Source organism: Nematostella vectensis, chromosome 6, assembly GCF_932526225.1.
Source record: "Nematostella vectensis chromosome 6, jaNemVect1.1, whole genome shotgun sequence".
NCBI classification, from domain to species: Eukaryota; Metazoa; Cnidaria; class Anthozoa; order Actiniaria; family Edwardsiidae; genus Nematostella; species Nematostella vectensis.
In genome coordinates, this window is record NC_064039.1 from 14,877,342 (window position 1) to 14,890,627 (window position 13,286).

General features: G+C 40.7%; 1 protein-coding gene across 1 annotated transcript in view; it reads right to left on the minus strand.

Moving 5' to 3' along the window:
• Window positions 1-2,499: 2,499 nt before the first annotated feature.
• LOC5515162 overlaps window positions 2,500-13,286 on the minus strand; it is a 48,296-nt gene continuing 37,509 nt past the window's right edge. Inside the window, exons 41-50 of the mRNA XM_048728985.1 lie at window positions 12,278-12,869; window positions 11,830-12,039; window positions 11,207-11,332; window positions 10,561-10,773; window positions 8,789-9,040; window positions 7,880-8,629; window positions 7,481-7,711; window positions 5,817-7,205; window positions 4,962-5,130; window positions 2,500-4,581 (exon numbers count right to left, since the gene is read on the minus strand). Coding sequence (XP_048584942.1) covers window positions 3,113-4,581; window positions 4,962-5,130; window positions 5,817-7,205; window positions 7,481-7,711; window positions 7,880-8,629; window positions 8,789-9,040; window positions 10,561-10,773; window positions 11,207-11,332; window positions 11,830-12,039; window positions 12,278-12,869 — 5,401 coding nt within the window. The 3' untranslated portion in view covers window positions 2,500-3,112. The remainder of the gene's footprint in view (window positions 4,582-4,961; window positions 5,131-5,816; window positions 7,206-7,480; window positions 7,712-7,879; window positions 8,630-8,788; window positions 9,041-10,560; window positions 10,774-11,206; window positions 11,333-11,829; window positions 12,040-12,277; window positions 12,870-13,286) is intronic.

Here is a 13,286-nt window from a genome sequence, read left to right on the forward strand (position 1 = left end):
TAGTCAAATCAATTTCTTGATTCAAAGCTTAATTCTCCCCGCCTGAACGGTGAGTGAAGTAACACCTAACAAGCCTCCTTTAACCTGTTTCGAATGTGGGAAGAGAGGACATATTGCTAAGTACTGCTGGCAAAATTTAACCTGTTATTCATGTGGGAAACCAAGTCATATTAGTTCAAACTGTAAAGTGAGATCTCACAACCAAAACGCCAAGCCCCCGGGCACACCCCCAATACCACCGAATTCAGGGAAGCCCAAAAAGAAAAAAACGACGCATCCCTCGGAAGTAAAAGTGCATCTGACCGGGTGATATTTTGGGTTATTTTAGATTTTGCAAAGATTTTAAGTAAGCGATTTTTAGATTGCGATTATAATTGTTTTACTTATTTTACGGATTGTTTCTCAAACGTGATTCTAATTCGATCCGTACACGTTTAGGAATTTACTTTCAACATGTTTCAAATTCCTTTAGATTAGTATCAATAGCTTGGTAGTGATAATTGACTTAAGTTTAGCGTCCTTTTACCATTTCCCAGGAAGATTAGTTTCTAAATTTGACAGGACAATGGACGCTGAGTAATTTGAACGGTAGTAAATGTTAGCGTCCCTAGAAAAATGCGCGTCCCCAAGCGAATATAAAAGCGGCTGTTTTTACAGTATTTGTTAGTAGTTTTTTAGTACCGTTGAGCAAAAGGAGACGTATTGCTTGCGAAGCGTGATGCGGGAGCGAGAAATGCAGTTGCTCAGGGAAGACTGTCAGCAGAGATAAGCTACAAGCTTAGAGCGCTGTCCGTACGGGCCTGGCATGCCAGTTGTGTTCAGTTTTGATTTACCGGTTGTAAGTACTTTGTTTTTAAAATTAGCCTTTGGTTTAGGTTACCTTTTCTCGGGATTTGACTATGTTTTTTTATCACTTAAAATGTATTATTTAATTTGTTAATAAATCCTTATAAGTCCATGCCTTGCATCATGTATTCGTTCTCACGTTGCTTTTCGCTCGATCGTTTTCGTTTCATTCCATTTAATTTTGCCTACTTTTTTGCTGGTGTCAGAACCTGATAGTTTTGCCTTCAGTATTGCATTTGTTTTCTACATTTTTCGTAACCGCACGGTAAATGTCAAGTTCCGACGGTTACATTTAGTTGATACAGGAAGTAACATTTCGATTATAAGCCCGGAGCTTTTGAGTACACTTTCGCTCAGCGAAAAACCACGTTCATGCACGAAGTCGGGCGCGCACTGCAGTCAGTTGGATTCGAGTATGGCGTTCGCAGCATTTGACTCAGGTCTACAAGCCTCGAGTCGTTTTTGCCGTCGCAAGAGCTTCAGAGTCAATCGATTTGATCTCCCCAACGGCTACGCATAAATCTCCAAGTCCTTCGGTAAATTTATTCCCAGAAATTTCCTCTACCATCTCCTCTGAGAGTTTAGGGTAGGCTTTCCTGCATACATCCTTGAGGGCGAACGCAAACCTCGGTCTATTTCCTCTGTTGCTTTGCGCACCCTCGTCCTGAAGAGATAACGGTGAAGCCGTCTCTTTTTCGGCGGCGCTAAGACTGTTTCTAACGCCTTCTTCAAAGCAAGTTGAGCCTTTTTTACTTCATCGGTCTGTTCCACATAGGCCACAAAAGCTGACCCAGATAATTTCGCCAGACATCAGGCACCGGTACAGGCGAACTCATCTCTCTCTCTCTCTCTCTCTCTCTCTCTCTCTCTCTCTCTCTCTCTCTCTCTCTCTCTCTCTCTCTCTCTCTCTCTCTCTCTCTCTCTCTCTCTCTCTCTCTCTCTCTCTCTCTCTCTCTCTCTCTCTCTCTCTCTCTCTCTCTCTCTTTCTCTCTCTCTCTCTCTCTCTCTCTCTCTCTCTCTCTCTCTCTCTCTCTCTCTCTCTCTCTCTCTCTCTCTCTCTCTCTCTCTCTCTCTCTCTCTCTCTCTTAACAAACTTTAACTTTAATACACACCAGCTCATTCCACGAGGTCTCAAACCAACACCCACAATGCCGTTCGGGCGGCTCACAAGCAGGGCGAGTTCACACTACAGTGTTCCTCCACATTGGAGAGTTTTAGGTCATTCACTAGAAAATCCATTTCTCATTCGGTAAAACCCAAACAAGGAATTATCCCATTGAATTACCTCAGCGTGCAAACATCCATAAGAACAGCATTAATTATGCCCAAAAAGACTTCATGATGTCCTAAGGCACTCTCCAGATGTGAAAAAGCTGTAATTTTTAAGCAAATTACAAGCAAAACTGTTGCCAACAGGCTGTACAGTGCCGTCGCTAGAAAGAAAAGGCACCGCAGTGCATTGTTGGAAACTTCAAGGCATACCGTCTTGGGTCAGCGGTAGCTTAACTTAACTGGTAGTGTTGGACTTAAAAAGGGGGGGGGGGGGGGGGGGGGGGGTTCTGTTTTCAGTCTGTTTTTCTTACAATTTTGCTCAAAAGTACCCAGGAGTGAAAGTTAATAAATTAGCCAAAGCTGTAATCAAAACGTGATTTGTTTTTGAGTTGACAAAATGTATTTCAACACAGTAACTGCATAAAAGTAGTGCTTAATAAACTAAAACAAGTAAAGCTCGATGTCTACATGGCCTACTGATATTGTTCTGTTCTGTATTAATTGTAAGTGCAAATACACTCTTTTTTTTATAAGAACGTTTTTTTATAAGAACGTCCAGCCTGAGATTTCACCAAATTTAAAGATCATGCTTAGAAATGCCGAGGCTCAGATAGAGGAAAATCTTTTTTAGTCCTGATGCGTTCTAAAATGTATAATCAAATTGTGCTCATAAGTAACAGCCTTATTATTGCTATTGATCATTAGTGTAATTTGAAGAACAAGAACATATTTTAGCCTTTAAAATCTCCATAAATAAGAACGCCCCAGCCTTAACTGAAAATTAGACGTTCTTATAAACAAAGAGTGTAATCGTCTACGTTTTCATTGATATCAAAAGTCGTAATTTACAGTATTGAAAAACTGGACCATTAGGAAACACTAGAATGATATGGCCTTAAAAGGATGAATGCTGTAACCTTGCAATAATTAAAAGGTCTCTGGGAGACTAAGGGAAGCGGTCGTGTATTCTGAGGTGTTTGCCTGACTATCAAATTCATACATCCTCAGACATGAAAAGCGCGCATAAATATAAATCTAGTACTTCTGAGGACACTGACTCGGTAAGGACCTCAACGTTGAGATACCATGAAAAAGTAAAAGATTCGACAGAAATTACATCAGAAATGATAGATATACGGCTTATTATTTCTTCCGCACAACAAGCACTATCGTCTAATTTCCTTAACATGTGTTTTAATTGATCGCTAAATGTCAAATAACTGGGACGTGATTGATGGAGAAGGTCGTAAGAGTCCCGCCATGGGTCCCCAGGGGGCTTGCCGATACCAATGAACACCTTGAACCTATCAAGCATGAACGTTGCCATTTCAAACTCAGCTCTGTCACCGGTGAATTCCTGCTTTGCTTCCTCGTACGGCTCCATCAGCACAGCGACGAACATGTTCAACATGAAGAACATCATACTGACCGTAAAGAAAGAGAAAAATAGAGGCCCTAGTATTGTGTCAACTCTTGAAAGCTCAGTGTAGTAGCCTTTCCCAAGCATCATCGCAAATAGTGCTTGACAAGTCTGCATGAATGTTCCAAATCCATCAAGCTGAGGGCCAAATACCACGTAAGCGAATATTGCAAATGCTCCATAGAGGATGACTGATTCCACTGCTAAGAAACCAAGACTCTTCAATGATTTAGACACACTGTGGTACAACACGGTGATATGACGATTGAAGCTCATCAAATACAGTAGCCGTAAAGTTGATAGGAAAATCACGATGGCCACTATGTACGTGTTCAGTTCAGCCCATTTAGTGGCGTAGTGGAAGCTGACAAATACAAATGGGTTTTCTTGCAAGTTTAGGATAGTTCTCTGAGTGTCAATTAATCTAATCACGAATAGTACAACCGCTGACAGCGTCAGACCTATGACCACAAGTTGCACTATGTTCCACGTTATCTTGAAGAACTCCATTCGTGTCTGGTAAATCTTCTTAATGTTGCTGTAGGCAAGAATAATGGTCACGACAACAACTGCTAGCTCACAGAGGATAACCAATGTCTGTCCTGAGCCAACATGTGGGTGGAGACGGAATGTGTCAATTTTCAGAAGTGAGAACCCTCCTCCCGTGCCTAAACTCTCAAGTAAAAACGTCGTGACACTAAACAAGTTTACTTGTGCGTTAAACACCGTGAACTCGATAAATGTAGCGCGAGTCTGCTGATCCAACCAATTGTTGCGAACAAGGTCTTTGACGATTCCTTGCGCTTGAATGATGTTATATCCCAGATCGGCAGTATAACCACCTCCGCCGTACCAACCTAGATTGCCCCAGTAAGGAACCGTGTTAAGCTCGATGAAGTCCTTGTGACGCCACGGTTCGGGGCACTCTGTGAAGCTCAGGTTGGTCCTCGTGCGCCAGCCAGGAAGGAAATAAGATTTCTCTTCGTTGAATGCAGAATAGGCGTCGTAACACCACAGGGCAGTGATTTCACGTTCACATTTCTCTGAAATAGTAGAAATATCAAATCAGTATAAGCAGCGACAGGTAAGTGATGCTTATTTTGTTTTTCAAGTCCCGGATAATAAGAATCTGTTATCACTATCATATATTTAGTATTTGAAACGATAAGACGCGCACTATCATGCCTTTTGATTATATTTTTAAACATAAATGCCAGAGCAGAGTAGGACATACTATAAACACCATTATCAACATCACCATGTTTTTGCTTGAAGTAAGAACTTTCGTGTAGTCGTAATCGTCATTTTGGAGTTAAAAGGGAGGACCATCATTATAAGTACCACCGTTATGTTGTGACATATAAGCTGTGACATACAGTACATAGTATGGCATACATACTGTGACATACATGGTGTGACATACCTCTCTTTACCCTCAGTTGGCGAAACCGTGGCATCCCAATCATAAACAGATTGGTATCAGCAGTGACCCCCTCCTTGTGCCGTGGCAAGCCGTTGTAGCCACGCTCATTGAAGGCGAAAGGTAAAACAATATCACCTACATATCCCCAGAATCCTTTAATGTTGACGACCTTAACAAAACAAATGTTAGAGGAAATCAAATGAAAAAGAGATAATATGTATGCTTTAGCTTAAATGCTATATTTTAGATCCAACGAGTTCTCAAGGCCGCTAGCTTTCGGTTATGAAATAAGAGGAGCTCTCCTGCGGATTCAAGAGGCCCTCCAGAAGGTTATCCTTCGCTAGTTACCGGGCTAACGCTAAAAAATATTTGTACATTAGTTTAACTATAACGCAGAGATACCTCCTTCCTCCCATGACGGCTCATATTAAGAAGCAATCATTTCGTAAAGGGTGGTTATTCTTTGCAGTACGACAGACAACTAAACCCCAGCCCCATCTACCGGTCAGGGGCGGATCCAGGATTTCCAAATGGGGGGTGGATAATGGCCGGATAGACGGCTTTTAACTGATACAGTGGTTCTTGTCGGGTCACTACATAGATCTTATAATACTTGAATTGGATTTGTCGCGTCAGCAAAGTCAAGCAGGCGAAGGCACATAAAGAACCTCCCGTCCCTTTTCAATTTGTTTTTACTCAAAAAGGGAGGTGGATACCCACCTAATCCACCCCCCCCCCCCCCCCCACCACCCCTGCTTTCGGCCACTGCGGTTTATATAAAAGAAATGAAATTCTTTATCGAGCGATATCGTAAAGAATAATAAACACACCTGCCTGTACCAAGACCAAGCTTACCGTTTTACTAATGCCATCCTCGATTACTTTCATCTGGTTATACGACATAGGGTCACGTGAGTTGTAGCCAACAACAACCAATAGCGTGAGAAAAACAATGTGCAGGGATATACTTGACATGATTCCAAACATTTGAGTCTCCTTCAATTTGAACTTTCTTGCTTTTTCTATCGTGACAGGGTCAGGGAGATCCATTGCTGATTTCTTTCCAATCGTATCCTTTTGCTCTTGGGACTTCATACTGCTGCAACTGCCAATTGGTGATTTATGTTTCTTATCTCGTTGCTTGAATTCGCTGAAATCCTTTGGCAGTGTTTTAAGAACAGCGGCGACAAACACCGCAATTGCACAGACTTTGATGGGTTGTGTTACGAAAGCGTCTTGAAAGAAGGATACAAGCATAGATGAAAGCCATTGATTAGAAATATCTTTACCCCACATCATGCTGTAGAAGAGAGTGATGGTCGCCGACACTAATGTCATAGAAATGCACAATGTCCATGCAATGTACAATAACCAATGAGGCAGTTCATCCAGGCATACCTTCTTTCCATTTGGTTTATCCTCTTCTGAATTGCTTTGCTTTTCGCTGGCGTTTTTTAAATTATCTTTTTTAGATATTGCGCTGTTGTTAACTTCGCTTTGTACTTCCTGTGGCTTTAGGTTTCTAAATATTTGAATAACAATCATATTTCCTGGGAGAGCGATAAAACTGCTTTGGATTCCGATCATCAATTGACGAACACTAAACGTTAAAGGTCCAAGTGATATGGTAGAGTTATCTTTCACACCACCAACATTATAAAACATCGCACCTGTCATCATCGTTGTATAAAGTAGAGACATACAACATGTCAATCGTTGCACTCGAGTAAAAGAACTTTTTGGCGGCTTCTTCACAACCGACATCCAGAGATGACCATCGAAAAGGTCAGTGGATACTTTTGTATTGAACAAGGTTTTGAATGTCTTTAAATCTTTATCTGTGCTGACTAAAAGAACACGGTCCACCATTCCATCATCCTTTTCTAAGGCTAGCCATCGGTCACACATAAATATCCAGTTGGCATTTGTCTCTATTTCTCTCGCAATAACAAAGTTGAGATACCAGGATGAGTCATAACCAGACATATCGTGCCAGATACGTATGTAGAGTAGTGGGCCAAGGCTTTTGTTCAAGGGGACGACGAAGGTGTTGACTGCCCCTTCTGTGAAGAGCTGTTTTTCTTCATCTTTCAGGGCAAGTGGTCCGCTTTGTCCCTGCTCACCGAAAATATTGATAAACACCTTGGCAGTAGTTGAAGACCCTCTCCAAGAACCCGTATGAATGGACAGCTCGTAGAGATGCTCTCCAAAAGGTGTATCGGTTTCAACAGTTGAAAAACCGCTCTGAAAATGAAACTAGAGATGTGAATATTTTTTTAGAAAACTCCTAACATAAAGGGTTGTAGCCTGTTTTTTGGGGGGCAAGAAGAAAAAAGGAAAAAAACATATTTGTAATAACGGGCTTGCGGACAAAATCGTGCGACTAAAACAGAAAGTCATCCTGTCTGCAAACAGACGTCTAACACAAATGATAGATCCAGAATTTTGGCAATCTTTCTTTAATTTTGTAAACGTAAATCTTAATTGCAGATACATATCTACAGCACTATTAATTTTACCTTTTCCATATCTCCCTTGTCTTTTCTACGCGCCCATAGTGCAAGCACAATGTAGAGACCAAAACCCGTAGCAATGGTCACAACAACTGCAAGATTGTCGGAGATGTTCTTGAAGCCAGCCCAAACCTTGTCGAAGTCAATAGGATTTGGTGCTACGAGCAGACCCCCTCCAAATGCTGTGAGATGGTCACAGATACAGTGGATTTTATTGAGCTTGGTCAGATTGCCAACCTGGAATAAAGTAAAAGAAAGGTAAGAATCTTCCGAAACAGCAGAGCACTCTCAACAATTGAAGTGCAATACTGCAATACTGTGCAATAACTGAATGGTGTGTTTGATGTCTTGACGTACAAAAAGCTTATGGCGTCCATTTGATTTCTAAATGATCTGTGCCCTTACCTTGCAACCGTCGGTTCTCCAAACCTCCTTTTTGGTGTCCCAGTACTTGCAGGAGGATTGGAACCTGTCGATGGTGTACCTAACGTCGTGTGATTCATCAAAAACGGGCATAACCGTCACTAATCTTTCTCCTTGTACCTGTGTCTGCGTGGGCCTCGGTGGTGGGTCCTTATACATCAAGCACGAGCGCCTTTCTCGAGAACTTCTCCCACAATCTCGTCTGATTCGTTTACTGCTCTCCTCCTCTGCCATAAAATGGCGCAAACCGATAAAAAACAACCCGGGCTCTGTGATCAGACTATCATCCAGGAAAAATGTATATGGGTCGGCTTCACATTCCAGTGTACTAGTTGTATTGTCCGTATTAAGGTTTGTCTTACATGTTGAATAGTCTGGAAGTCTAACGATGACGTCGTCTGATCCCACCACAGGCCGCTCTTTTGGTTTTAGATATACTTCAAAGCTACTGTGTGATCCCGCGAATACTCGCATACTGACTGGAAGATCTTCCGCTCTCAAAAAGTACGAATGATATTTCATGCTACCGTTCTTCTTTGAAACAAACATGTTTTCGTCAGTTTCAAGATTTTCTGGAGGTGAGCGCGGGATGTAGAGGTTGATTGGCGTTGTTAGATTCGAGATGTAAAGCACGGTGTTGTTCTCATCTCTTATGTCCACGCTCACAACTTCCGATTTGATACTTTCGCCTGTTTGGTCGTAAGTGTGTGGGTTTTCGTTAAACCGAATCATCTGAAATAACAAGAAGGATGTTTCCAATTTACTAAATAAGTAGTCTGTGTTTGTGCAAAAAAAAATAGGATTCGTGTGCTTTTTTATTGTTTTTCAATAAATTGTGATGATTGTGTGTATAATATTTGGACAAAGCAATCTGTACTTTGATGACCATACCTGTGTGTCAATATGACCGCTTCTTTCAAGAGTATCATTGCCTATCATCGCAGTTGCTCGAGGGAGGTGAACGCTCGCATCGCCATCACCCAAGGGTAAATCGCCGACATCTTCAGGATAGCAACGATTCAACACGATACCCACAGATGGCGTGATTACTCGCAAAGACTCCTCCCCGGGGACTTTTAATGACAACAGGTGCATGGATATTTCGTTGATCATTAGAGTTGCGTTACGCGATATTGCTCTTGCCTAAGAGAGAATAGAAAAAAAACGGACACAACAAATAAACTACAATACAGCTAGCAAGTATGGTAGCATTTACACGGACGGAATGGACGCGTTGATGAGCTTGTACTTTGCTGGTAGTATGTGCGTTTTCTGCGTGTATTTTGAATGTAATTCCACGTGTGTAACTATAATAAATGAGCTGTGTGTATAATACAATCATCAGTAAGAAGTGTACATATTTTTTTAAACAACTCGACAGCAAAACGATGCGGACTAGTCACAAGCGTTTTAGAGTTTTGAAAAGATTGAATCAGGCCGTTGAATAATGAGCGCCCTTTCTGTAAACTCATCCCAAATATATGACGGCAAAATAAACGTACACATTGTGTAAATAAAATAAAATTCATAATTTAATAATAATAAAATGAAATTCATATCAAAGATGGCCAATTAATTACGCCGCCTTTTTATGCTTCCGCTCAATGTTTCAGGCTAATCATAATTTTAATAGAGAATACAATTTTTACTTTTTAACATAATGCTTGCAAGAGAGTTTGGGGGGACTTCTGTGTCACTCAATCGTCGGATCGATCAATCGTAAACTTTTTGTGGTCTTCCTGTGCTTTAGCAGCACAGTAATCCTTACATCAGAAACTTCCGATTTTAAACTTTCGGTTAAAGTTTAGTACTATGAAAGAGTTTCAATATCGACCTGTGACCACTACAACCATTATTTGTCTAGCCGTTAAATATATATAAGCTAGTTTTGTCAGAAAAGTTTTCCATGTGGGTTGAACGTGCGCATGCGCCTTCGTCATCGACGTCAATAGATCTTTTACGGTTCAGTCCAATTCAAGTTGTTAGTTTGCTAACAAAACAAGGAAAATTCTGGCAAAGCTTTTAATTATCTTTGTTTTAGTACTTGCCGATTCGCGTCTCTGGGTTTTCGCGTTGTTTGTTTGAATTTGTGCTGAAAGAGCGACTAGCCAAAACTGCAACTTTTAAGTCCAAGAAACACAAGAGATAACCCTCTGTTAGCAGGGTCTTTGTTTGTAATAGTTCGCAGGGCAAGAAAAAGAGGATAAATTTTGACAAGTTGTTTTTTTGCACAATTCTTTCACAAACATAACTCGTACAAAAACACACACCTTCCCACTAATCGAGTAACGATTTTGCGCCTTTCTAGAATGTGAACATACATAAAACAAATTGTATGACAGTAGCGTGATTAATTATGGCAGGTATTTTACTTTTATTTTTCGAAAAGAGTACGCTGAAATTTGACAGGGTAGCAAAAAGGTTTTGGCCACGTTGTCAAGTCAAGTCAAGAAAGGAACGATGGTATAGCGGTAAGGTCACTTGACTACGACTGCAGCGAGCCGGTGTTTAACAAGTTGTTGAGGATATTTTGCGTTGTTTCTTTTGTCCTTACGAAGGACATTAAAACAAAACAAAGTCTAAGTCTATTCTTGAAATCCGAAAGAAAACAAAATGGAAGAGATCTAGTAGATCTGAAGAGGCACTGAAGGGAAGCATATTACCGTAGACGTCCGGTTAGCGTCAAGCTTGCCAGAGTCTTTGGCAGACGGCTCTCCGTAGACTCGTGCTGAGTCCCCCGCAGCCGTTATGACGTTTCCAATACAAAACACAAGGATGACTCCCACGTCTTCGAGAGCATTGGTTGAAACATCAGTCTCATTAAGCTTGGAAAGCATGACGTCTCTCATTGCTCCAGCAGCATCAAGAACCTTCAGCTATCAAAAGAATATTAGGATTTTAGGGCCGGATCCAGAAGTTCAAGAAAGGGGGTGGGGGGGCGAAGCAGGACTTTTAAGAAAGAGGGACCCGGGTTCATTGTTCTTCCGTGAATTTCTCTATGTTTCTTGTTAGTTTTAAACCAAATATCTGAAAATATGGGGAAGGGGGGGGGGGGGGGGCATCCCTAGATCCGCCACTGGATTTAATCAGGAAATTGTGTCATCTTATGTTCATCTTTTAATCCGGACCTTCAAATCCACTTTGCAGTGTTGAAACTGCAACATTATTCAGAAACGATCCTCCAAAATTAAATATCTTATTACTTATAGTTTATTTAAAAGTATACAACTCAGGTTTTGACAAGGCCGCACTTGTGCAATAATTGACCGTTTTAGGTTAAGACGCTGGCGCGTTTTGATGTCTTCTTACCTGTGTTGTGATATCAACCTCTTCCTTAATCGCAGAGGTCTGGGCGACGGTCGAGCCTATCTGTTTGATAGCAGACAGCGTCTTGGCCTCCTCCTTGACCAGCATGTCAATAATCAAACTTCTGGTCTGTACAAAATATGTGTATAAAGTTGAAGAATTTTAACTATTAGACATTAATGAGTCAATGGCAAAACCACAAAGCCGCTTTATTTTAGATCGACAAAAACACAAATAAGCGACAAATCGAAGGAGCAAAACCACGATACCGTCAATCATCCGTATTGAATAGGTTTCTAACAATGTTCTTCTATTGGAAGTATTCTAATGACCACCAACGCTCTGAGAAAGTTTAGATTACTTGATAAGAGATAGTACCTCTTTGAGGAGTGGCTTTAGCTTTTGAGATAGAGAGTACTTAAAAAAATAGTACTTTTTTAGTGGCTATACCTTTTTAGATAGAGAAAAAAAGCCCAAGCTGTCGTGGTCTTGTAAGAACAATGAATACCCTGAAGAAGTCTTAGTAAAGACAAAAATTTGGCAGAGCCGAATTCCAGTTTTTGGTGTATTGTATTATTTTTAGATAGAGAGTACTAATGAGGTAGTACTTCCTTAAATGGATGTACCTTTTGTCGGGCTGATCTTTCATCTTCACTGGCGTTCTTCCCAGTCTCTGTTGCGATGACATTGAGTATTGACGTCAAAGAGTTTATTTCCTGCGTCACTTCTTGTATTTTCCCGTCTTTCATAAGATTCTTGAACTTGTTGTTGTCTCCCTCAAACATCTGTAAAATGTCGTTACTTGCTTGGTCTTTCTTCTCAGGGGGAAGCAACACCTGAGAATGATATGAATAATCAGTTCTTAAGTTCATTAAAATGCCCATTAAACCATTTAATCAAGGAGAAGAAGTGCATTGGCGCCTTGATCTTGCTTCCATATTACTTATATTATGTTGGTGCTTGTAAGTCCTTATTTTTGGGCCAGCTTTTTTATTGATAATTTTACAGGTTCCAAGAACCAACACTTGCATATTCATTTTTTTTCTAAACATTAGTCTGCTTAAACTTACTTACCTGTGTTGTGAGATAGAATGTAGTAAAAGAGCCTAGACAATCAGCTATGTTCACGAGCACATCGATGGTAAAGTTTGTGCTAGGTGTTCCAACAGGCAACTTAGTAACTACAGTGTTGCGCTCCCCATAATACACCACTGTTGCCAGTCCGTACATACTTCGATAACTGAACTCAAAGTTGAGAGGTACATCAGTGTCTTGCCAGCCAGTGCACGATAAGGTGTACTCTGTTATATTAGCATAACCTGTGTCCTTATCGATAGCGCAAGTACCGTGCCTTGGCGGTAAATTGACGGTAAAGACAAACTCAGACCGCCCATCTGCCCTTCCGTACATACGACCTGTCAAAATAAGGCGATAAGTTTGACCACCCTTGAGGGTATCCTTACGCAGGACGATGAACTTTTGGTTTGTCCCTGTAGCTGAAATATTCTTTATATGTTTTACTTGGACTAACGATGCTTGATTTGTATGTTCTTCAAATAATTGCCATGAATAGGTGACAGGATTTGTTCTGATACTCTCATCAATTGATCCTTCAAAGGTAGATTTTTCACTTGGTGATAGCTTTGCTCTGCAATTACTGACACATCTGAAAAAAAATAAAGAAGACATAACATTCAACTTATTGATTTTACTGTTAATATATTTTTATGCAATTTATAGATCCAGATCACGATTAAAAGGGTAGCGTCATGAAGTTTTCGTGGGTCAACAACCTGCAACTTAGGAAGAGGAGGAAATGGAGGTGAAAAAAGAAGGTTGGTCATGGTCCTCCATCAGACATGCTGATTCATTGAGTTGACCCGGTCGTCGCCAAGAGGAAGCTAAAAACTCTATTCGTAAACTAGATGGCGAAATGACATAACCCCTTTGAACAAGTATAACCTAAACTCGTTTTTTCATTTCTTGCCTATTATTAAGCAAGTCATCCTTGATATCAATCCAGCATTGGCAAGCCAATTCTATTCAATAAATTAAGTTAGATTTTTTCGGACTTCAATTTTGA